A 25,495-nucleotide genomic window follows, 5' to 3' on the forward strand; every position below is an offset into this window, starting at 1 on the left:
GCACTATATAGCCACCATTACAGATTAGTATTCAGTTATACTTAAAACAATTGACTGCAGGTCATGAACTCATGAAAAATATTTTTGAGATCATGCACAAGAGTGCTGAGGGGTTATTTTGCCCCTGTACAACTGGACATCTTTTTAAGGCCAGTCAAGTTACTCACCCCTAGCCTTGAGAAAGAACCCAGGTTCAAGACATTTCAGTTTTGGTTTCAGGTTTCAGATCTGCAAGCTACTATGTTTTTAATTTAATTAAAATGAAATGAAATTCAGCATTTCCACATTCTGAAAGCCTGATTTTAACTATGCTGGCGAAAGGAAGCAGCACATCTTTCAACGTTTTTTAAAAATGGAAATTTATTTAGCTACTAAACATTAAATTTGCAGTTTTTTACAATATGAACATGAGATAAAATCTTTAATAAAACATACAAATTCTAATATATTTGGTAAATTCTCAATGACATTCACTTTAATTCAAAATACATGAATAGAAAAGTTGGCATAGTACATAATACTAGTATACAGTTGACATGTTATATATAAATCTTCAAAAATGAAAATGCATACTTAAGCTATGTATTTGCTTCACACAACCAAAATAAAATACATAAAAAAAGGAAAAAGTAGGTTTATCATTTTCCTATCTGGAATAACGCTGTCTATAAAAACAGAAGTGGAAGAATTTATTCATAAGTACCGCCAGTGTTACCATTTTTTTCGGTTCAAAAAGATTTTTATTGGGCGCCAGTTTAGCTCAGCGCGTCGTGCAGACGCCCACATGTCATATGGCCGAGAAGGGCCAGCCCGGGTTTTAGTCTGACCTGCGGTCCTTTGCCTCATGTCTTCCCCCTTCTCTCTCTGCAAATACACCCACCATAATAGCTCATTTTAAATTAACTACTAACTATAAAACTATACAGATAACATTACTGAAGTCTAGTACTAGTAGGTCCCTTAAAGTAACATCTCTCCTTCTATCAGGATTTGGAAAGTGGTCACAATGAACAACAGGCGCAAAACTTTGGCTTATTGTGCAGAACACATTTTGATTTTGCTACTTTGGTTTCTGTGGTGTTCGTATATATACACATGTTTGAACAAAATAAAGCATCCTTCAAAGCTTTCATTAACATCTGTACTTCTAACAATAGTATTTGCTTATATACATTTTCTCTGAATGGTTGTCATACTGTACAGTCCTTAATGACATCCTTTGTCCTTATTGAATTCAACTTTGTTTAAAGTCACTATTGAAACTCAGAGGGTCGTCCGTACTTGTAGACATCATTGTAAAGGCAGTACAAATGCCCTTTGTTTCTTCTTTTTGAAGCATTTCCTTCTTTCCTTCTAAATTCCAGCCTTTATCTTTGGTAAACTTGTAAACACACCCAAAGAGATCAGGAAATAACACCAATAGGTCAATGTGAGGAGCTTCCTCACGACTGTGAACAAGGAAAGTTTTATTAATGAGTAGTAACAGAGAAGTAAGCTTCCAAATCTGTCATAGTATCAGAAATATTTGTGATATGTGCATATAGTTAGAAGAAATTCATATATATACACATATGAATATGTGTTCATGAATTAATAATTTTTCATTTAGTTCAACTTACTAATGCTCATGGAAATTGCGTATAAAGCGCAGTAATCCCAGCGTGGTTTCAGGGTACGGCTTTCTGCCATCCATCTTCTGAACCAGCTCTTGGGGAAACTGCAACAACAAATAGTGGTTATGAACTGAAATTTAGGAATACATAAGTTTGACCTCTCATCTTTAAGTCACCTTATTTTTCCAGAGTTTGAAGGATCCATTAGCACATGCTTCTAGTGAAGCAATCAGCTTTTCATTGGCCTTTCGACAGTTTGCCACCTCCTCCCTGTTGCCGGTCTCTCTCAAATATTCAAACTGCCTGGAAATAAAGTTGAAATTATGCTTTATAAGTAACAACATAAAACTAAGAGGAAAATCTTGAATAATAACAGGAGCAGCACAAAAGAGTCTTGCTTAAAAAGACAAGAACTGAAATGTAGGAAACAAATTTAGTAATTGCTGCCAATGTTAACATGCCTGTCTGAGTACAAGATAGTTTGACCTCATTTTCCCAACATATGGATTAAGCCAAGTCTGAAAACTTTCCCCCATGTGTGGGAAAATGATTGAAAACCCTTCACAGTTTAGGCTTTCATTAACAAATCTATTCCTACTTTACTAAAGTGAAACTAGAAATCACAGATTCTGTTACAGCACGACTTCCTTACTCTCCTAACATGAACATCTTTATTCCTGTTTTACAGTGTGAAACCAGGAATCATACATCGTGTTCCAGTAATCAGGAAAAATGATTTATCAATCAGCATGACTTCCTTACTTTTCAGAACTCCAGAAGAAGGGATGGTTTAAGCATTCTCCTACTTTGGGTCTGTCCTTTGGTTCTTTGTTGATCATCCACTCGATGAGATCTTTTGCCACCACATCTTGAACGTGATCCAAACTGTACTTCCCATGGTAAATGTTGTTCTCGCATTCATAAGATTTGCCAAATGGATGGTGGCCTCCAGAGAGGATATAATAAATCAGCATACCTGCCACCTTAACAGTAACACATCAGTTTAGGTATTTTTACCAAGACATCTTTCAATTAATCAAATTTTTATGGAGCTGTATTACCTGGATGTCAGTGCTTGACTTGTATGATATGACAGATTCTTCTGCTAAAGTCTCTCGGGCCATCCAGCATCTGGTTCCTGCACTGTGTGTACGTAAAGTTGTTTGGTCTTTGGGTAAGCGTCTGCTTATGCCAAAATCAGCTAATCTTGCCCTCCCAGTAACATCTGGAGGAATGACATTCAAAACTTATAAAACTAAATCACAAAGTTGCCAGACATATGTTTTGTTTAGTCTTTCTCTGAATGTCAAACATGTCTTACCAATCAAAACGTTCTGGGGTTTGAGATCTCGATGAAGAATTTTAGGATTTTGACAGTGAAGCACCTTTAGACTTTCAAGAATTTGTCTGACAAGTTTCTTTAACATCACTGGGTCATGGTCATTGTTGCTGATATATTCTTCCAAGGTGTATTCACAAAGTTGCAGACAAAGATATCCAAAGTTCTCGTCCTCTGTAGCATCAACATATCGTACGATATAAGGATGATCGAGTTCAGGAAGTCGTAGGATTCCTTCTTCGTTCTTCAGCACGTCGTAGTTGCTTTTAGACATTCTCTTAATGGCAACTTCTGTGCCGTCCTCTCTCAGCCCCAAGAAGACTTCAGTACCATCGCTTCCCTCCGCTATTCTGAATTCTTCATCATTCACATAAATAATGCTTCTGATTCTGGATATTTTACTGTCATCTGAGCCAACAAGTTTCTCCAGTTTGTCTTTCCACTTGTTGCTGATTGGAAGCCAGTTTTTTTTTTCTGATTTCCCACACTTTCTAAATGGATAGACTCCATCGCTATGTAATTTATGAAGTAACAGGAACACAATTAGTAAAATAGCTAAAATTATTATTACTGGAATTAATTGGTTAGAGAAAAGACTCATTTTTTTTCCTTCAGATTACCTGTGAAAGAGAAATCACTGAAATTAGCCAAGTAATGCAAAATCTGGTTCCAGTTTAATCTTAAGAAAAGCTAAAAGAATATCAATAAAATTTGAGTTTAAAGAATATTAACAGTTTATAATAGTTTTCAGAAGTGAATAACTCCATTTTGGCTACCAGACTGGAAGATTCATGCATATTATATATAATTCACATGCAAACACTGACATCCTTAGTTATAATTCATCAGTTTCATCACTTTTGCTTTTGCTATAACTAAACTTTCTGCATTGATCTTTTATAGTTTTTGAGTTTCTGAATATTTTACTGTCATCTGTGCCAACAAGTTTCTCCAGTTTCTCATTGGAGAATTGTTTTTCATTGGTGTTGTAGTCAAAAGGTTTTACATTTGAAGTTGATTCCACAACAGAAACTTTTGTCATTGGATCAGTTGCTGCAGTGGAAACTTCATCATTTGGGTCTTCTTGCTTTCTGTCATTTCCTTCTTTATTAATAATACTTCATTTCCTTCACATTCTGATTTTTGATTCCTTAAATAATTTTTCAGACTTCTCAGCACTTCTTTCATCTTCTCATTTATCTCCATTTCTGCAGATGCCAATACGTCCTCAGGCATTGAAGTTATGCCCACCGATGTAAAAATATTAGTTTTCTTTTCAACTGACAGCAGGTTTCCAAATATACCGTATGTGTAGATCCTGATCTTAGTGGAGTGTTGCTCATTTACAAAAAGAGAAACTGTTTTGCATAATTTCTCTAAAAAGTTGACGTGCCAGTCCTTTATGCCTTTTGTTTTCTGTGTTATCACATACAGTGCTTTTAGCACTGCTTCATAGATGTCAGGTCTCTCTTTTAAGGAAAGCAGTTTCAGTAGTTGTGGAACTATAGCTACTGCATGCTCATTTGATATGGCTCCCTACATGTGTTTCAGGGATATTTGGAAAGCGACTGGCTGCACCTGCAATATAAGTATTCACATTTCCAGTTTTCTTTAGCCATTTAATGCAAGCCTGGCAGTATTGATCTTTTATGCTCCAAGAAAAGAGGAATTCAAACATGGTCAAATGATACCTAGGATCCTCTGACAACATGTGATCTTTGAACATTTCAAACACTTATTCAGGTGTGTTTTCAAAAAGAGCAATTTCCATATCCAAAAAATGTTTGAGCCGAGAATACCTTTCATCTCCTTTTGATGCAAGGTCATTAATTTTCTGAGATATTTGTTTACTCTTAGTAAGCCATTGAGGATCATTCCTGGCTGGCAGTGTCACCAGAACACCAGCAGAGATGACCTCTTCATTGAAAAGCACCACTGAACGACACAGGAAATCATTCCTGCATGTGGCCATCTTCCTGTACAAGTCATGCTGTAACTTTATTGCAGTTTATTGTTTGATAACAGCATTTTGGTTATTTTGTAAGTGATTTAAGTGTTAGTCATATGTTTAATGAGAGCTGTTAATTATAGATTAAATTTTCTGCTAAAAGGGAGCATTTGACAGGTATTTTCATTAGAAAACTGCGTTTCCCAGAATCCTTTGTGGTAGACGAAAGTTACTCTGGGTTTTAACTAGCAAAGAAAGTTTCGGCTTTGATGTCGAGCAGTTTATTTGTTGTACATCCCTTTTTGAAGCCCTATATAAAGGCTATCGTTTCTGCAACTGATGTCTGATCCATTTTTTTGGCTAAGTGGATTCGCCACAATATTTTTTGGTGCCGAAACCCGGGAGAAATGAGCGAACAGGATTTACGCGGAGCCGCCGCCGAAGATACGGGAGTGGCAGATGACGAGCATCAGAGAGAAATGGAAACAACAAAACGGAAACGTGGGACGATAAGAGGTGCTACCACACGACTTGTACATCAAATTGACTCCGAAATGGCTAAACCAGATCCGGACACTGAACATCTGAGCACATTACTGGAAATGCTGTCGGCAAAGGAGCTCAGTTTGTATGCCTTAGATAGTGAAATAGAATGTAAAACAGCTCTGGATGACCTGGAAATGGAGATCGAAAGCGCAGAGGAATATAAGGAGCGCATCATCCTGTCCAAGAGCCGTGCACGGCGCATAATTAAGAGAAATGAGGATTGCCGCGAACGAGCCATGCATCAAAGGGTGAGTGACGCTAGCTCTGCTCATTCATTGGCACAGAGAGCATCGGTAATAGTGATGGGTCGTTCGCGAACGAAATGGCTCTTAGAGCCGGATCTTTGACGTGAACGACGCGAGCCGGCTCCTTATCGCGAGCCGTGGGTTGTTTTTTTTTTTCCCTTTCTCTCACCCTCTCTCTCTCGCACTTTTTTTCCGCTTCACTCCGCACGCGAGCCTTGTTCTTGCGCTGGGAAGAGGGGGGAGCGGCGGTAGTTACACTCGCAGTAGCACAGGAACAGAGTGGGAGGGAGAGAGAGAGAGAAAGAGAGCCAGGGACAACAACGTCACATTAGAAAGGTATAGTAATCATCCACAACTATTTTCAGTTGCAGATGATAAAGGATTCAGAAACTTTATTAATGCAGGCCCATATGACAGAGAATGTGCATCTTCTTTTTGTTTTCATATTTTAATTTATATTTAATTGTGTTGTGGTTTACAGTGTTTTGTGTTGTTTCACTTTAAATTTGTTTAAAAGGAAAAAGCTGAAAATTTAAATAGTTAAAAGTTGAAATGTGAATAGTTGGTTTTTGTATTATATGATTTATTTATTACATTTTATGTGGAGCGAATAAATAAAAGTATATTTACGGTGGCCCCTAGAGACAAAGCTCGTACAAACTCCAAAACACGTAAAAACTTCAAAGCACGTACAAACCCCGAAGCACGTAAAAACTCCAAAACATGTACAAAAGACAACAGAAGTGCTCCAGGATGCTAGGCGCAGTGTTGAGCTTTTGTTACCTAGTGGCTACACAAGCCAGCAAGTACCAATGACCGGATTTGGTGTGTGGTAGTAACAGGTAAATGAACATTTTTTTGAATTATTTGAATATATATGAGTGCTTGTGTATAAATACACAAACAATACACATATGCTTTCAACTGTGTAATTTAAGTGATCTAGGTAGCTCTGTTTTGGAAGTTCAGTTAACGCTAGAAATGTGTTTTGGAGTTTGTACGTGCTTTGTCTCTAGGGGCCACCGTATATATTTATATATAAACATATATAAATAAAACCACTTTTTTTTTTACATTAGTAATTCCTTTTGTGCATAATTTTATATTGTTGTTAATAATAAATTAATTAAAGCAACAAAACAACCTAAAGAGCCGGTTCGGAGCCGAAAGAGCCGGCTCTTTTTAGTGAGCCGAGCCGAAAGAGCCGGTTCTCTAAAAAGAGCCGAAAATCCCATCACTAATCGGTAAAGCTTCCTAAGCTGATCATTCACAAATATGATGGAGATGCCAGTTTGTGGCAGGAGTTTTGGAGTCAATATGAAGTTGTTATTCACCACAATGATGCACTATGCAAAAGAGAGAAGTTTACATATTTGAAAACCTATCTCACTGGCCAAGCAGCAAAAGCAGTTACAGGACTGATGTTGACAGATGAAAACTATGACAACGCAATTGAGTTACTGCAAAACCGATTTGGAAGAAAGGATGTAGTAATTAGTGCGCACATGTCAAAACTGCTGAACCTCAACCCTGTTAAAAAATCTTCTGATGTGCATGCTTTGAGGCAGCTGTATGATGAATGTGAAATTCAGATCAGAAGTTTAGAGTCATTGGGTATAGTGTCAGAAAGCTACGGAAAACTGCCCAAATAATGACACGCTTCAAAGAAAGGACAAGTTAAAGAGAATGGGCAGATGTTTTGTGTGTATGGGGCAGAAACACATTGCAAGATTCTGTAAGATCAAGAATGTGTCCTGTGAGAAATGTGGACGGAGACATCACGTTGCTGTGTGCGGTGGTGAAAAGGTGGATGTACAGGCCCCATCCCAACCAGAAGAAGCAGTGGTCTCCTCCGTGCTCCCTCATTCAGTAAGAGTGAAACCAGGTGAACAAAACACTGTGTTGTTACAGACTGCAAAGGTGTGGATTAAAGGCCCGTCAGGCAGAAGGGTAGCTCGTTGTTTATTACATGGAGGCAGCCAAAGAAGCTTCATACATGAAACGTTGGTGAAGAGCCTAAATTTACCAGTAATAAGGCAAGAGACATTGACACTACACACATTTGGGTCCTCTTTTCCCACAAGATCGCAGCGCGGCATAGTGAAGGTTATGCTACAAAATATCTGGGATCCTAGCCAGAGTATTGTAATAGAAGCTGTGGAGACCCCACAAGTGTGCTCAGCAATAATGAAGGTTCCTGGTGAACAGATCCAGCATGAGCTTAAGAAAAGAGGACTACAATTGGCTGACTTCCCAGGATCCAATGAGGAACCAGAGCTTGCTGTCCTCATAGGAGCTGACTACTATTGGCAGATCGTGACAGGAAGGGTGGAGAGTAGAGCTGGGCGATATAAGATTTTTTCATATCACGATATGTTTTTTTCATTTCAGGCGATAACGATATATATCACGATATAAGCCAAATAACTATATTTGTAAGATTTAAATGTGCGTTTGCTCACAAGTAAAATGTGAAATAATCAGCAGCTTGTCTTGATTTTAATATTTATTTCCCATAATAAGTTCAACAGGGTAGATGTACTTAAGGAATATGAGACTTTTTCAGATAAATAAAGGCAAATATTGCAAACTACACAAAAGGCAGCCGCTAAAGCGTTTAAGTTTCAAAATAGAACAAACAAAACAGACTACTAAATTGTCAATTCCACTTAGAAACAAAATGTTAATTCTAAAAATAAATCTTAGTTTGTTTTACAGAAGAACAGACAAAAATGACTAACTTTTGTCAATATCAAATAAACTGAGAACTAAAAGGAAATTTTCAATCTCTCCTTGTTGTATAGCTTTCTGAACTTTCTGAATCCTTTATCATCCGCAACTGAAAATAGTTGTGGATGATTACTATACCTTTCTAATGTGACGTTGTTGTCCCTGGCTGTCTTTCTCTCTCTCTCCCTACTGCTCTGTTCCTGTGCTACTGCGAGTGTAACTACCGCCCCTCCCCCCTCTTCCCAGTGCAAAGCACAAGGCTCGCGTGCAGAGTGAAGCGGAAAAAAGTGCGAGAGAGAGGGTGAGAGAAGGAAAGAAGAAAAACCCCACGGGTTTCGATAAGGAGCCGGCTCGCGTCGTTCACGTCAAAAATCCGCCTCTAAGAGCCATTTCGTTCCTCCATTACCAGCGGCTGGCTGCTTCCCAAACCACACATGCGCGGCTTGGCACTTGTGCTGTACGTAACAAGTCACGTGACGTGACGCTGCGGCTGTGATTGGTTCGGCTCTGCGCTACTTAATTTGGATTGGCTGTTCTTCTTTTCTTTTTTTTTTAAGAGAGCAAGAGAGAGATGAGGTCTATCACAATAGTTTATTTTTTTATCGAGAAAAAGTTATTTCGCAATACATATCGTTATCGTTTTATCGCCCAGCTCTAGTGGAGAGACTTACAGAAACATTGGTGGCACTGGAGAGTACCTTCGGATGGTCTGTTCAGGGGCCAGTCTCTGCATCAACTGTTACAGAGGCAACCTGCATGTTCATTCCGTGTGAGGAAGAGAAACTCCTCTCCAAGCAATTGAAAGCCTTCTGGGAAATAGAGTCTATGGTTTTTACAAATGAGAAAACGAAGAACGCAGAAGATGATGAGGCTCTGCAGATGTTTGAGAGAACGACTATGTTTAAAGATGGACGATATCAGGTGGAGTTGCCATGGAAGCCAGAAAGGGTAGAGCTCTCAGACAACTACAGAGTTGCCAAAAAACGGCTGGAAGGTCTGAGTAAAAGATTTAAGAAGGATGTCACACTCTTCAGCAGGTATAATCAAGTGGTGGAGGACTACTTGGACCAGAACATTGCAGAGGAAGTGACACCAAACAGCAGCACAGACTCTGTAATGTATTATATGCCTCACCATGCAGTGCTGAGAGAGGACAAAGCAACCACAAAATTAAGAGTGGTCTTTGATGCATCGTCCCATGAAGAAGGCTGTCTGTCGCTGAATGACTGCTTATTTACGGGGCCAAAATCTCCTTTCTGGCAGACATAAAACAAGCATTCCTGCAAATACGTCTTGCAGAAGGGGACAGAGATGCAGTCAGGTTCTTGTGGTTCTCAGGTGCCCCAAAAGGAGAAGTGAATGATCACCTGCGCATTCTGAGGATGACGAGAGTGGTGTTTGGAGTTACGCCAAGCCCGTTTCTGTTTGCAGCGACAATTCAAAGACATCTAAAACAATATGAAACAAGCCAACCACAAGTAGTGAATACAATAAGGGAGTCACTTTACGTAGATGACTTCATTTCAAGTACACGCTCAGTGGAAGAGGCGTATCACATAACGACGAATGCCAAAGAAATACTGGCGGCTGCTGGTATGGAGCTTTGTAAATGGATGACAAACTCAGCTGAACTGAGGCAGAAATGGGAGAAGAGCTCCACAAACTACATGATGGCACCTGAGACGAATGGAGTAGCATTAAAGGTGCTTGGATTAGTGTGGAGGCCAGAGCCTGATGATTTCACTTTTGACCTTAGTTCACTAGTGAGGCTTCTAACAGAGAAGAAAGGAACCAAACAAAGCGTGCTGCAGTCCTCAGCACGAATTTATGACCCGCTTGGTTTTCTGAACCCCTTCACCATTAGGGTCAAGTGCATGTTCCAGGCAATGTGGGAGAGGGGGCTCTCCTGGGATGAAGAATTGCCACCAGATCTGGCACAAGAATGGCAACAATGGTGTTCAGAGCTCACTCAGTTACACCAGCTCGTCATACCAAGGTGGTACCAAATCAACATGCAACAAGAAAGCAAAGATGGCTTGGAATTACATGTGTTTTGTGATGCCAGTGAAAGGGCATACAGTGCTGTGGCCTATCTGCAAGGCAAAACACGAGAAGGAGAAATGACAATGAGCTTGGTCGCATCTAAAGCCAGGGTGGCTCCCCTAAAGAAAATGACGCTGCCACGCCTGGAACTCATGGGAGCTGTGATTGGGGCCAGAGTGGCGAACAACTTGATCATCTCGCTGAAGATGGAGCAAACCCAAATAAAAATGTGGACTGACTCCATGATCACTTTGCAATGGATTTGCAGTTCGGCACAAAGATGGAAACTGTTTGTTGCAAACCGAGTAACTGAAATCCAGACTCTTACGAGTCCATCTTCATGGTCACACATCCCAGGGAAGGCTAATCCCGCTGACCTACCCACAAGAGGACAATCAGTGGAGGCCCTACTACAAAACCAGCTATGGTGGAATGGCCCCAGTTTTCTTGTATCAGAAGATCGGATACATGAGTCTGAAGATCAAAACATTTCAGACGAAATGAATGCAGAGCTTAAATCCAGTCATCAAATAGCCATGCAGTTTGCTGCTAATGACACTGACATATGTGAACCAATACTGAAGCTTGAGAGTTACAGCAAACTGAAGAGAGTGCTCAAGAGTGACAGCATGGATTAGGAGATTCATAGCTAATGCAAAAACAACGATGCAACCAAAGATGCAAGGTGAGCTGACAGCAAATGAGCTTCTTGATGCTGAGAAGTACTGGATTAAGGTTGCACAACATCACAGTTTTTTACCAGGAGGTCCAGAGACTGAAGGTAGGAAAACCTATGATGAGTAGGGATGGGTACCGGTGTCCGGTTCTGACATAAACGGTAGTAACCAGACCGAAAAGCAGCGCACATTTCGGTGCTTTATTTCGGTGCTTTTTTTTTTCCTGAGCCAATTCTAGCCAATCATTTTACGTTTCCGAGGATAGTAGGCGGGTCCAGGTACGTACGTTCTTTTAGAGCAGAGCTACAGATTAAAAATGCCCAAGACGAAGAGGTCAAAAGTCTGGCTGTACTTCACAGCAAAAGATGCAAACTCAGCAGCCTGCAACAAGTGCTTTAAGGTGATACTGTGATACTGTCAAAGGAGGTAACACCTCAAATCTGATGAAACACCTGGCGACGCATAGCGTTTTTTTTTTAAAGCCGAGAAATGCGCCGTGTTTGATAGCTTGCTGCGAGACCTCACACCGTGCACATCTACTGGGGGAGTGGTGCCTGTTATCGGACCCGGAGTTAGCAACATCCCCCAAAAACCCGAAGAGGAAAGTCCTGGCCCCTAGCCCTGCCAGTGTAGCAGAAATGATGACGGATGATGATGGCAGCAGCAGCCATTCTTCTCTGCGTGAGTAGCTTAATATTGTTCGTGTGTAATTTATGTTAAGGAGGCTAATCACGTTATTACATTAATGCATGTACGGTGAACTAGCAAACACCATCGTAGTTACAGGTCCTTCTCAAAAAATTAGCATATTGTGATAAAGTTCATTATTTCCTGTAATGTACTGATAAACATTAGACTTTCATATATTTTAGATTCATTACACACAACTGAAGTAGTTCAAGCCTTTCATTGTTTTAATATTGATGATTTTGGCATACATAACTCATGAAAACCCAAAAATCCTGTCTCAAAAAATTAGCATATTTCATCCGACCAATAAAAGAAAAGTGTTTTTAATACAAAAAAAGTCAACCTTCAAATAATTATGTTCAGTTATGCACTCAATACTTGGTCGGGAATCCTTTTGCAGAAATGACTGCTTCAATGCGGCGTGGCATGGAGGCAATCAGCCTGTGGCACTGCTGAGGTGTTATGGAGGCCCAGGATGCTTCGATAGCGGCCTTAAGCTCATCCAGAGTGTTGGGTCTTGCGTCTCTCAACTTTCTCTTCACAATATCTCACAGATTCTCTATGGGGTTCAGGTCAGGAGAGTTGGCAGGCCAATTGAGCACAGTAATACCATGGTCAGTAAACCATTTACCAGTGGTTTTGGCACTGTGAGCAGGTGCCAGGTCGTGCTGAAAAATGAAATCTTCATCTCCATAAAGCTTTTCAGCAGATGGAAGCATGAAGCGCTCCAAAATCTCCTGATAGCTAGCTGCATTGACCCTGCCCTTGATAAAACACAGTGGACCAACACCGGCAGCTGACATGGCACCCCAGACCATCACTGACTGTGGGTACTTGACACTGGACTTCAGGCATTTTGGCATTTCCCTCTCCCCAGTCTTCCTCCAGACTCTGGCACCTTGATTTCCGAATGACATGCAAAAGTTGCTTTCATCAGAAAAAAGTACTTTGGACCACTGAGCAACAGTCCAGTGCTGCTTCTCTGTAGCCCAGGTCAGGCGCTTCTGCCGCTGTTTCTGGTTCAAAAGTGGCTTGACCTGGGGAATGCGGCACCTGTAGCCCATTTCCTGCACACACCTGTACACGGTGGCTCTGGATGTTTCTACTCCAGACTCAGTCCACTTCTTCCGCAGGTCCCCCAAGGTCTGGAATCGGTTCTTCTCCACAATCTTCCTCAGAGTCCGGTCACCTCTTCTCGTTGTGCAGCGTTTTCTGCCACACTTTTTCCTTCCCACAGACTTCCCACTGAGGTGCCTTGATACAGCACTCTGGGAACAGCCTATTCGTTCAGGATTTCTTTCTGTGTCTTACCCTCTTGCTTGAGGGTGTCAATGATGGCCTTCTGGACAGCAGTCAGGTCGGCAGTCTTACCCATGATTGCGGTTTTGAGTAATGAACCAGGCTGGGAGTTTTTAAAAGCCTCAGGAACCTTTTGCAGGTGTTTAGAGTTAATTCGTTGATTCAGATGGTTAGGTTAATAGCTCGTTTAGAGAACCTTTTCATGATATGCTAATTTTTTGAGACAGGAATTTTGGGTTTTCATGAGTTATGTATGCCAAAATCATCAATATTAAAACAATGAAAGGCTTGAACTACTTCAGTTGTGTGTAATGAATCTAAAATATATGAAAGTCTAATGTTTATCAGTAAATTACAAGAAATAATTAACTTTATCACAATATGCTAATTTTTTGAGAAGGACCTGTACATGCGGCTTCTGTCTTCTTGTTTGACGGCAGATACTCCCTTCACCCTGGCCAAAAAGGCTAAAATGACCAAAGAAAAATTGGAAAACAGTTAAACATGAGAGGTGTTTGGACAAAGTTTGTGTTTTTTCCATTGATTAAGCACTGCTTCCAGCCAAGAGTGATACCATATATGCCCCATAGCTGCAGAAAACATTGTTATCTTTTTACAAAAAACAAACAAACAGCTGAACATGAGAGGTTTTTGGACCAATTTTGTGTTCTCCATTCTTTAAGCACCGGTTTGAGCACCGGTTTGAGCACCGTTTAAGCACCGGCACCGTTTCAAAAGTACTGGTTTGGCACCGGTATCGGATAAAACCTAAACGATACCCATCCCTAATGATGAGTGACAGTAAGATTCAGGAACTGAAACCATTCCTTGATGAAGATGAGCTGCTTAGTGTTGGAGGCAGGCTGCAGCAGTCGGACTTCACATTCAGAGAGCAGCATCCTTGGATTCTGCCAAACAAACACAGATTTTCAGAACTGCTGACACAGGACTGTCACAAAGGGGTGATGCATTCAGGAGTGAGGGACACTCTTGTACAAATAAGAGAGAGATATTGGATCATCCGGGCTCGGCAGCTGGTTAAGAGCATTGTGACCAGATGCACTGTGTGTAAGAGGTTTAAGGCAAAGGCTGGGCATCAGCTAACTGCACCTTTGCCTAGGGACCGAATATCCGAGTCACCACCATTCGAAGTTATAGGTGTGGATTTTGCTGGGCCGCTCTATGTGAAAACCGAGGATTCTGTGAAAAGATCCTACATTGCCCTATTTACCTGTGCTGTGACACGAGCGGTCCATTTAGAGCTTGCGTCAGATCAGTCAACTGAGACATTTTTTGCTAGCGTTGAAGAGATTCATTGCCAGGAGAGGGCTATGCAGAGTTATCTATTCTGACAATGCCAGAACATTTAAGAGAGCAGACCAAGATTTGAAGAAGCTGTGGAAGACAATTAAAGACCCACATTTGCTGGAGTTTTTCTCGGAAAGAGGAATTACTTGGAAGTTCATTGCAGAAAGAGCAGCCTGGTGGGGTGGATTCTGGGAACGTCTTGTCAGATCAGTGAAAATCTGCCTCAAGAAGGTGTTAGGTAGAGCTTCACTCCACTTTGAAGAAATGTGTACTGTGTTGGCGGAAGTCGAAGCTACTCTGAACTCTAGGCCTCTCACCTTTGTGCACAACGAGGTAAATGAACCGCAACCACTTACTCCAGCCCACTTTCTGGTGGGCAAACGACTGACATCTCTACCACCCAAGTCAATCCCGAAGGACACACACCATCCAACACCTAACAAAGAGGGCATTACTCGGAGATGGAGATACCGGCAGAAACTCATGACCAACTTCTGGAACACCTGGAGAAGGGACTATCTGTTGGAGCTGAAGTCAGCTCATTGCTGTGACGCTTCAAAGCCTACACCCCTAAAACTAGGGGATGTTGTGCTCATTGGGCATGACAACCTCCCCAGACAAGTGTGGAAACTTGGAAGAATTGAAGAAATGTTTCCTGGTCGAGACGGTCTTGTTAGATCTTGCTTAGTTCGCACGACAACGGGGACTCTGTTAAGAAGACCGATTCAGTTGTTGTATAACTTAGAGCTTTAGATGAACAGATTGTTCATCGGGGGGGAGGATGTTGTAACTTTATTGCAGTTTATTGTTTGATAACAGCATTTTGGTTATTTTGTAAGTGATTTAAGTGTTAGTCATATGTTTAGTGAGAGCTGTTAATTATAGATTAAATTTTCTGCTAAAAGGGAGCATTTGACAGGTATTTTCATTAGAAAACTGCGTTTCCCAGAATCCTTTGTGGTAGACGAAAGTTACTCTGGGTTTTAACTAGCAAAGAAAGTTTCGGGAAGCCATTATATGTTGCTCTGATGTCGAGCAGTTTATTTGTTGTACATCCCTTTTTGAAGCCCTATATAAAGGCTATCGTTTCTGCAACTGATGTCTGATCCATTTTTTTGGCTAAGTGGATTCGCCACAATAACTCATCCACTTAACACACTGTTTACTGCAACAGCTACACCCTTCTTGCACATGTTCTTTTTCAGCTATTTATTGATAAGTGACTTTTATGTATATGTATGCATGTATATATATTGTGCTATTCTTAGTTAGTATATTGTCTTTCTTTGCTAATGTTTGTTTATAATGGAGTACTGTAACGAAAAATAATTTCCCCTAGGGATCAATAAAGTATTCTGATTCTGATTCACAAAGTCTTTTCATGATATCCTCCATGTCTTCAGTGACCTCAACTCGCAGTGGTGTGAGTAACTGTTGTCGCTGATGAGTAGGAATCAATCCATCTGGGCTATCTTCTGCCTCATCGAAAATTTCCACAAAATGATTTGGTGGCCTGGACAGTAAGATATAATGCAAAGGTGTCCAGAAGCGTTTAGAAGGCACATCTGGGTTTGCACCCTGATCCAAAAGGTAAGAACAGATATCTCTTTTCTGATTTATAATGGCAGCAATCAGCAGGGTTATATGATCAACCCAGTCTCCACAGGGGTAAACTCCATTAATATCATTGTCCTCTAGTAATTCACTGACCTTCTTCAAAGAAACCATGTAGAAATGTTGGCCAATCAATAGTGATGTGCCATACCACTGATTTCCTTTGTTCCATTTATGCCTTTGTTATTAGGCAAAGGTATGCATTTATGGAACTTTAATGTTTCTTGTAACCGAATTGTGACGCTTATCAGAAGGTTGCTTTCAGTGTGTAGCGCTGTCACGAATGACTACACGCATCACAATGGAATAATTAATGCCTACAGGTTTAGTATCTCTACTCTCGTTGTTCATATTTGTTATAAGACTGTCGAATAGTAGTTAAAACAATAAAGACCTATTGTGCCAGTATCACCATGACTCTTTCTTATTTGTTCAGAATAACGACTGAGAACATGGCATTTTAGCGCTACCAAAAAGTGATTGTGGCCTACAACTTGTCACTGAAACAATATTTCGGCTTCAAACTTGTTGGATATATTCCAGAAGGGTTACATGTTATATATTATATCCCAGAAACTCTCCAAGAACTGCTGAATAACTTGTACAGGAACAATAAAACTGATAATATGCAATTTCCAACCTGCCAAAAAGTGATTGTGGTCTATAACTTGTCACTGAAATACTATTTCTGCATCAAACTTGTTGGGTATCATCCAAAAGGGTTATATGTGACACATTATATCTCAAACAGTCTCTAAGGACTGCTGAATAACTTTTAATGGAACATTAACATTGATAATATGCCATTTTTGACCTGCCAAAAAGTGATTGTGGAATATAACTTGTCAATGAAATACTATTTCTGCTTCTTGTCATTCAGAAGGGTCATATGTCAAATATTACATCTCAGACAGTCCCTCAGAACTGCTGAATAACCTTTAAGAGAACAATAAAACTGATAAAATGCCATTTTCAGCCTGACAAAATTGATTGCCGCCTATATCTTGTCACTGAAACAATATTTCTGCTTCAAACTTGACTGATATCATTCAGAAGGATCATATGTGACACATTATATCCCAATCAGTCTCTAAGAAATGCTGAATAACTGTTAAAGGAACATTAATACCCATAATGTGCCATTTTCGACCTGCCAAAAAGTGATTGCTGCCTATATCTTGTCAATGAAATACTATTTCTGCTTCAAACTTGCTGCATGTCATTCAGATGGGTCATATGTCAAATATTATATCTCAAACAGTCCCTTAGAACTTCTGGATAATCTTTAAGGGAAAAATAAAACTGATAATATGCAATTTCCAACCGGCCAAAAAGTCATTGCTGCCTATAACTTGTCACTGAAACAATATTTCTGCGATTCAGCTCCTGCTCAAACTGTACGATTGACTGGCAGGGGTTAGAAGTTCATAGGTCACGATGCAGGGTCTCACACTATACCGCCCGATGCTCTGATGCGACCTGAGTGCTCACACTGTGCCTCCATAAAATGAAGGTTATAACAGAAAATCTGTCGCTCGCTCTCCCTCTCTGTCTTTCACTCACACAGAAACGCACACCACCAACTTTGCTAAATTGCTAATGAAAAACATTGATCAAGCAGCTGTGATTGAGCAGCAATGTAAATCCAACTATTTTCACGGTTGTTGTGGTCGTGATAATTTTGTGAGGCCACATCGAAAAGGCTCGGGTGAGCTTGCCATAGTTCTACAAGTTGTGCCTCCATCGCTTGTGTCCAGATCACACGCTGCACAGCCGTGCTGCGCCGTCTTTTTCGCTGACATTTGTGTTTGCGCGTGCGCAGTGTGAAAAGCTGCGGTGAACAGGTTTGAAATCCTCACGACCAAGCGATTGATGATCGGGAACTGGTCGTGAGGTGTTAATCGCTTCTCGTTACCCCACGTATACTACACGATGCACGACGCACGATGAAGGCCAAAATCGGGCCGATCGCCAAAACGGTCGCACGACTCAAAAATCGGCTCAAAATGGGCCAAAAATCGCAGAGTGTGAGCCCGGCATTACAATGAGGTGGAGTTGTTGCTGCGAGTAACACAAGAGTACAAAAGCGAGTGAGAGCTTTGAAGAAAAGCTATCTGGAGCATGTACTATTAATCTTCAATTAATGTCTCGTTCAAGTTTTAAGATAACTGGTGAAGGAATTTCAGAAAAGTTACTTACAGTTTCTACACTTGTGTCAAGCCAGCCTCCAGTTCGAGACTTGCAGTCAAGCCAGCCTCCAGTTTATTTTCTGTTCCCTGTGTATTCAAAGTATTACGGGAAGGGATGTGGAAACCGGATTTCAAAATAAAAGCCAACTTCGAGTGAATTAACAGATATGTTAAGAACATAATAACATATAATTTAGGCTATTTTCTTTAGTATGATTTTACCTTTCAAAGTAATGGCCCTTTGAAATTGCAGATATTTGATTTAATCTTCTAACGATTCAAAATGCTCAAAAATGGAAAGTTGCTGTTTCCACAGGGTAATTTCACTTTAGATCAACAGTATACAACCCCACAGTGATACCATATCAATATCAAGTTATTCTGATTTTGCTTTCAAAAATAAAAGCCTTTTCAAATGGCCCATATTTGACCGACCCTTTTAATGATTTCAAAATGCTCTAAAATGGAAAATTCCTGTTTCCACAGGGTAATTTCACTTTAGATCAACAGTATACAACCCCACAGTGATACCATATCAATATCAAGTCATTCTGATTTTGCTTTCAAAAATAAAGGCCTTTTCAAATTGTCCATAATTGACCTAACTTTCAGTGATTTCAAAATGCTCTAAAATGGAAAATTGCTGTTTCCACAGGGTAATTCCATTTTAGATCAACAGTATCCAACCCCACAGTGATACCATGTCAAGATCAAGTCACTCTGATTTTGCCTTCCAAAAAAAAAGCCTTTTCAAATTGCCCGTAGAACCTACTCTTTTAATGATTTCGAAATGCTCTTAAATTGAAATTTGCTATTTCCACAAGATGAATCCATGTTAGATCAAACGTATCCAACCCCACTATGATACCATATCAATTTTGAGTCAGGCTGATTTTGCTTTCCAGTATAAAAGACTTTTCAAATTGACCATAAAAGATATACTCTTTTAACGATTTCAAAATGCTCTTAATTTAAAATATGCTGATTCCACAGGATAATTCCACTTTAGATCAACAGTATCCAACCCGACAGTAAAACCATGTAAATTTCAAGTTGGTCTGATTTTGCCTTTCAAATTAATGGCCCATCGAATTTGCCCATATGTGATATACTCTTTCAATTATTTCAGAATGCTTTAAAAATGAAAATTGCTGTTTCCACGGGATAATTTCACTCAAGATCGACAGTGTACACTATCACAGGGATATCAAGTCAATTTCAAGTCGCCTTGATTTTGCCTTTCAAAGTAATGGCCCGTTGAAATTGCCCATGTATGACCCACTCTTTCACTGACTTCAGAATCCCATTAAAAGCAAAGTTGCTGTTTCCACAAGATCATTTCACTCTACATTGACAGTATACAACCCCACAGTTTTATCACGTCAATATCGTAATTATAATTGTTTATTTGGTACTTTTAATAATTAAACGCGGATGCTGTTAACAGGACAATTACTATTTCCACTAAGTAATTGGAGTTCATGCAAACCATACACAACCTCTACAGTGGTAACATCTCAAATCAATCTCTTTTGCATTTCAGAGTAAAAGCCTTTAGGAGCTTGTCTTTCCATAACTTCAGAATGGCATTAAATGGAAAGTTCCAGCTTCCACGAATTAATACCAGTTCATGCCAACACATATCATTGCATATAATCTAACAGTGGAGTTGGTGACCATACTTTTTGGTGACTTCAGAATGCTGTTAAATAGAAAATCCCTGTTCCTATGGACTAATTTTTCTCTAAATCAATAATATACTCCCTCAAAGTTGTACACTGTGAAAATCAAGTCTTTCTCATTTTGGATTTAAAAATAATTGCCCTGGAAATGTTTTACAAGCTGTTTTGTAATTTCTTTATTTTCTGGGAAAACTGAGGATCAAAGATATGAAAGGGCAAAGGCACTGATATTCAGTAACTAATACAACATCAGTGCCTGGAGCTCAAATGTCAGTAAAAAGGCATGACGGATGCACAGGAATTAATAAAGATCATTACTGGGATTAAGGGGACAGGCAACCAGTCAGCAGCCTTAAGATACAGTATATGAGGTTTATAAAATTCTCAAAAGGATTCAGTTTGCAGCTCTCCATTTCCTCTTCCACACCAAGCAATGGTCTCCAAACATCACTAAGCCTTTGATTATTTAATCATGTGTTGATCCTTTTCCTTGACTGTATTTTGTGGCTTTAAACCTGACAAACACCCCGAACTTGACTATGACTTCTGGCCTGGTTATGCTACGTACAACTTGAGAAACTAGACCAGGGCAAGGAAGGTTACAGGTGATGGTGGTATCAGCCAGTGTTCTCAGGACTAGCCCAGTAAAATCCACAATCTGTTTCTGAAGCCAGACAAGATGCTTGTGTTATGGAACTTATTTTGTCTGGCTCCTGTATTGATGAAGTCAACACCATCACGGTTTAAGAACTATCAGCCAAATGCCATCATGCGAGATGAAAGTCCCAGGGAGCCAAATTCTCATTTATCTGAGACTGCAATTTAAAACATCTACTGACTCACACCATGGCCAAGGCAATGTTGTTTTCAGCAAGTATCTGGTTAGACACCATGTTTCGAAAGCCTTTGGTAATTGTGTTATGTTTGAATTTTGAAGCCGAATATTACAGGTCACCATGGCATTATGATTTTAGTTTAGCTAATTGATTCGTGTGATCTAGTGTCATAGATAAATATATAGATAAAAGATATATAGCAATAGCAATGGACTGGAACAAAATCTCTAGTGTTTCCAAACAATACTGCTTCATGTAAACATGTATAAAATGAAAATGTTGAAAAGGTCCTTAAAAAGAAGTCTAATATTAATTTCTGCAACTGAAGAATTTTATAAATACTGTAGAATCAGTTAGCTTCATCCATCCATTCTCTTCCACTTATACTATCCAGGGATGTGGGGGGTGCTGGAGCATATCCCAGGGAGACGCAGGGTACATATAGCCAGAGGCAAGGTACACCCTGGACAGGTCGCCAGTCTGTTTGCAGGGCTAACACACAGAGACAGACAATCATTTGCGCTCACATTTACATTCACACCTATGGGCAGTTTGGATTAATCAATTAACCTATCCCCACAAACTGCATGTCTTTGGACTGTGGGAGGAAAATGGAGAGGAAAATGAAAACCAACGCAAACACGGGGAGAACATGCAAACTTCACACAGAAAGACCCCGGCCTGATGGTGGAATTGAACTCAGGACCTTCTTGCTGTGAGGCAACAGTGCTAACCAAGCACACGGTAAAGTAAAATTTTTAGCTGTTAAATCAGCTCTAGTGCATATGATTACAAAGTTAAAAATTTGAATATAGAGAAAACAGAGCTGGTTCGACAGAAACAACACAACTTTGTCAGGTTCGGGAACAGCATTTCTGGAACATTACTGAGCAGCATGGGGGCTTTTCAATTCTCATACAAATAGCAGATGAGCTAGGAATTTTTCTCTGTGATCAGAAAAATTATTGTAATTATTGTTTTTGTATGGAAGGCATTGTCTGGCACCTCTGGTTTTTTATAAAAACTGTTCCGACTCCACTGTTATTATAGATTATATGCAATGATATGTGTTGGCATGAACTGGTATTAATTCGTGGAAGCTGGAACTTTCCATTTAATGCCATTCTGAAGTTATGGAAAGACAAGCTCCTAAAGGCTTTTACTCTGAAATGCAAAAGAGATTGATTTGAGATTGAGATGTTACCACTGTAGAGGTTGTGTATGGTTTGCATGAACTCCAATTACTTCGTGGAAATAGTAATTGTCCTGTTAACAGCATCCGCGTTTAATTATTAAAAGTACCAAATAAACAATTATAATTACGATATTGACGTGATAAAACTGTGGGGTTGTATACTGTCAATGTAGAGTGAAATGATCTTGTGGAAACAGCAACTTTGCTTTTAATGGGATTCTGAAGTCAGTGAAAGAGTGGGTCATACATGGGCAATTTCAACGGGCCATTACTTTGAAAGGCAAAATCAAGGCGACTTGAAATTGACTTGATATCCCTGTGATAGTGTACACTGTCGATCTTGAGTGAAATTATCCCGTGGAAACAGCAATTTTCATTTTTAAAGCATTCTGAAATAATTGAAAGAGTATATCACATATGGGCAAATTCGATGGGCCATTAATTTGAAAGGCAAAATCAGACCAACTTGAAATTTACATGGTTTTACTGTCGGGTTGGATACTGTTGATCTAAAGTGGAATTATCCTGTGGAATCAGCATATTTTAAATTAAGAGCATTTTGAAATCGTTAAAAGAGTATATCTTTTATGGTCAATTTGAAAAGTCTTTTATACTGGAAAGCAAAATCAGCCTGACTCAAAATTGATATGGTATCATAGTGGGGTTGGATACGTTTGATCTAACATGGATTCATCTTGTGGAAATAGCAAATTTCAATTTAAGAGCATTTCGAAATCATTAAAAGAGTAGGTTCTACGGGCAATTTGAAAAGGCTTTTTTTTTGGAAGGCAAAATCAGAGTGACTTGATCTTGACATGGTATCACTGTGGGGTTGGATACTGTTGATCTAAAATGGAATTACCCTGTGGAAACAGCAATTTTCCATTTTAGAGCATTTTGAAATCACTGAAAGTTAGGTCAATTATGGACAATTTGAAAAGGCCTTTATTTTTGAAAGCAAAATCAGAATGACTTGATATTGATATGGTATCACTGTGGGGTTGTATACTGTTGATCTAAAGTGGAATTACCTTGTGGAAACAGGAATTTTCCATTTTAGAGCATTTTGAAATCACTGAAAGTTGGGTCAATTATGGACAATTTGAAAAGGCTTTTATTTTTGAAAGCAACATCAGAATGACTTGATATTGATATGGTATCACTGTGGGGTTGTATACTGTTGATCTAAAGTGAAATTACCCTGTGGAAACAGCAATTTTTCATTTTAGAGCATTTTGAAGTCATTAAAAGAGTCGGTCAAATATGGGCAATTTGAAAAGGCTTTTATTTTTGAAAGCAAAATCAGAATGACTTGATATTGGTATGGTATCACTGTGGGGTTGTATACTGTTGATCTAAAGTGGAAATTCCCTGTGGAAACAGCAATTTTCCATTTTAGAGCATTTTGAAGTCATTAAAAGAGTCAGTGAAATATGGGCAATTTCAAATTGCTGTGGTTGGATAGTGATGATACAAAATGCAACTACTCTTTGGAAATATGACTTTTGCTTTTAAGAGCATTCTGAAGTCATTGAAAGAGTAGTTCAAAAATGAAAATTCACAGGGCTTTTACTTTGAAATCCAAAGTAAGATGGCCTTGATATTGACAGGGCGCTAATAGTGAACAAGCCTAAATTATATGTTATCATTTTCTCAAAATATCTGATAATTCACTCGAAGTTGGCTTTTATTTTGAAATCCGGTTTCCACATCCATTCCCGTAATACTTTGAATAGACGGGGAACAGAAAACAACCTGGAGGCTGGCTTGACTGCAATGCTGGAATTGGAGGTTGGCTTGACACCAGTGTTTCAACGATGTGTGTCTGTTGTTCTGATTAATCCATCAGTCTACTTCAGGGGAACCTTTTCATTTTCGTCGACTCATGAGCCCCGACTTTCCCTGAGTCAGGAGCGCGCACTGAGCTGTCCAAATAATGAACAAATAGTATCCCTCATTCTTGATTTTTAGTTCCGAAACGCTTTTGACAGTGTTGCCAACTCCTTAGTAAGGAAAATCGCTATTGGCTGTCCTTGCTAGAAGTCGCAAAAACTGTATCCCCATCTACGAGAGCGCGCAAAAGGAGAAGGAGATAGTTTCCCATAGTGACGAGTCAGCAGAGTGAAGTTTTGATGACTTTTGCTGAATTCAAAACTAACCTGCTAACCTACAGAGAAAATGCGCTGCTGCACATTTTGAGCCCATAAACCTTCTCCCGAAAACGCGAGTGTGGACTCGCGCACTTGAGAAAGGGGCTCACGAAAACGCGAGTGTGGACTCGCGCACTTGAGAAAGGGGCTCACGAAAACGCGAGTGTGGACTCGCGCACTTGAGAAAGGGGCTCACGAAAACGCGAGTGTGGACTCGCGCACTTGAGAAAGGGGCGCGTTTTCGGGAGGAGGTTTATGGGCTCAAAATGTGCAGCAGCGCATTTTCTCTGTTCCTGGGCTAACGATTGAGGAGAGAGCTGCTGGGAAGGGAAGCAGCCCATCCTGTATTTGTTGGGGATGGTGTGCGTCACATAAACGTGAGTTAGTGTTCCATGCTTAAGATGTTTGTTTACCCTGCTACTCCTGTGTATTGGTTTTAGTTACCTTTAGCATATGTGCTAGTTAGCGACAGCTCTGGCAGCCCAGTTATTTGATTGTTTTGGGCTTGTTACAGTTTTGTTTGTTCCCTCTGCCAATTTATGTGAATTTGTATACTGTAATATCACTGTATTACGTAGTGGCTACGTAGGGAGCTGACTGTTTATTAAGTGCATCAGTGTAAATAGGTCATCTCTTGTGTTGGAGTGCCCTCTTGTGGCGCCTTTTGGGTAGTGCCTTAGTAAATGTGAACACTGTAAGAAGTGGTACCAGACTGGTTCGTAGTGGAGGAATTTGTTGCCAGTTTCCTTAATCTTTAATCCGTATTCATGTTGTAATGTATACCCTGTTCTTAATCATAGAAACCACACCATATCACCCCTCCACATCCTCCTACTGTATGCCATACCTCCCTGTACCATCCATCTGACCGCCAATAAACTCCACCTGTGGTAATCTAATCCCTGGATGTCAGCCTCTCCTTCTGACCGAGGATAGTTACTATTGCAGCACCACCCAGCATTAAACTGACGTACACCATTCTGTACAAAACCATCGCCTAAAGTCTCACCTGTGTTGTGCAGTGCTGTAATGGCGGCGTCTGCTCTGATGACGTAGTCTGTGACCGTCTCTTCCCTCCTTTACTGAAGCAATGTCAGCGTGGTGTACAGGTTGATGATTTGGGGCATTCCCTTTCCAGCATAGTAATCCCTCAATATTTTTAATGCCCTTCTTCCTTTATCAGGAGCATCTATAATAATTAGTGAGAGGCTTTTATTGTCCAAAAATTGGATTAACTTCTACCACTTCATGCTACTTCAGCATCACTGTTCGGTTCCTTTAGAACAGTTACCTTTAATCCCAATCAGTGTAAATATCCTAGCATTTTAGTTTCACAAAGTTCATATTTGGTTTCATATGGCATGGCTGTAGCTCAGGTGGTAGAGCAGGTC

General features: G+C 40.0%; 1 protein-coding gene across 2 annotated transcripts; it reads right to left on the reverse strand.

The window, feature by feature from the left end:
- Positions 1-377: 377 nt before the first annotated feature.
- On the reverse strand, positions 378-18,311 carry LOC134619318 (serine/threonine-protein kinase/endoribonuclease IRE1-like). Of its 2 annotated transcripts, none has more exons than XM_063465088.1 (7): positions 18,252-18,311; positions 2,935-3,572; positions 2,675-2,838; positions 2,376-2,596; positions 1,790-1,916; positions 1,620-1,717; positions 378-1,381 (listed from the first exon to the last, which is right to left on the reverse strand). In XM_063465088.1, the coding sequence occupies exons 2-7, from the start codon at positions 3,551-3,553 to the stop codon at positions 1,354-1,356; spliced, it is 1,257 nt and encodes a 418-aa protein (XP_063321158.1). In that variant the 5' UTR covers positions 3,554-3,572; positions 18,252-18,311; the 3' UTR covers positions 378-1,353. The 2 variants fall into 2 exon arrangements, with proteins under 2 accessions (XP_063321158.1, XP_063321150.1); XM_063465080.1 differs by having other exon boundaries at positions 378-1,448.
- Positions 18,312-25,495: the final 7,184 nt, after the last annotated feature.

This window comes from Pelmatolapia mariae, linkage group LG3_W (genome assembly GCF_036321145.2).
Source record: "Pelmatolapia mariae isolate MD_Pm_ZW linkage group LG3_W, Pm_UMD_F_2, whole genome shotgun sequence".
In the NCBI taxonomy this organism is placed as follows: Eukaryota; Metazoa; Chordata; class Actinopteri; order Cichliformes; family Cichlidae; genus Pelmatolapia; species Pelmatolapia mariae.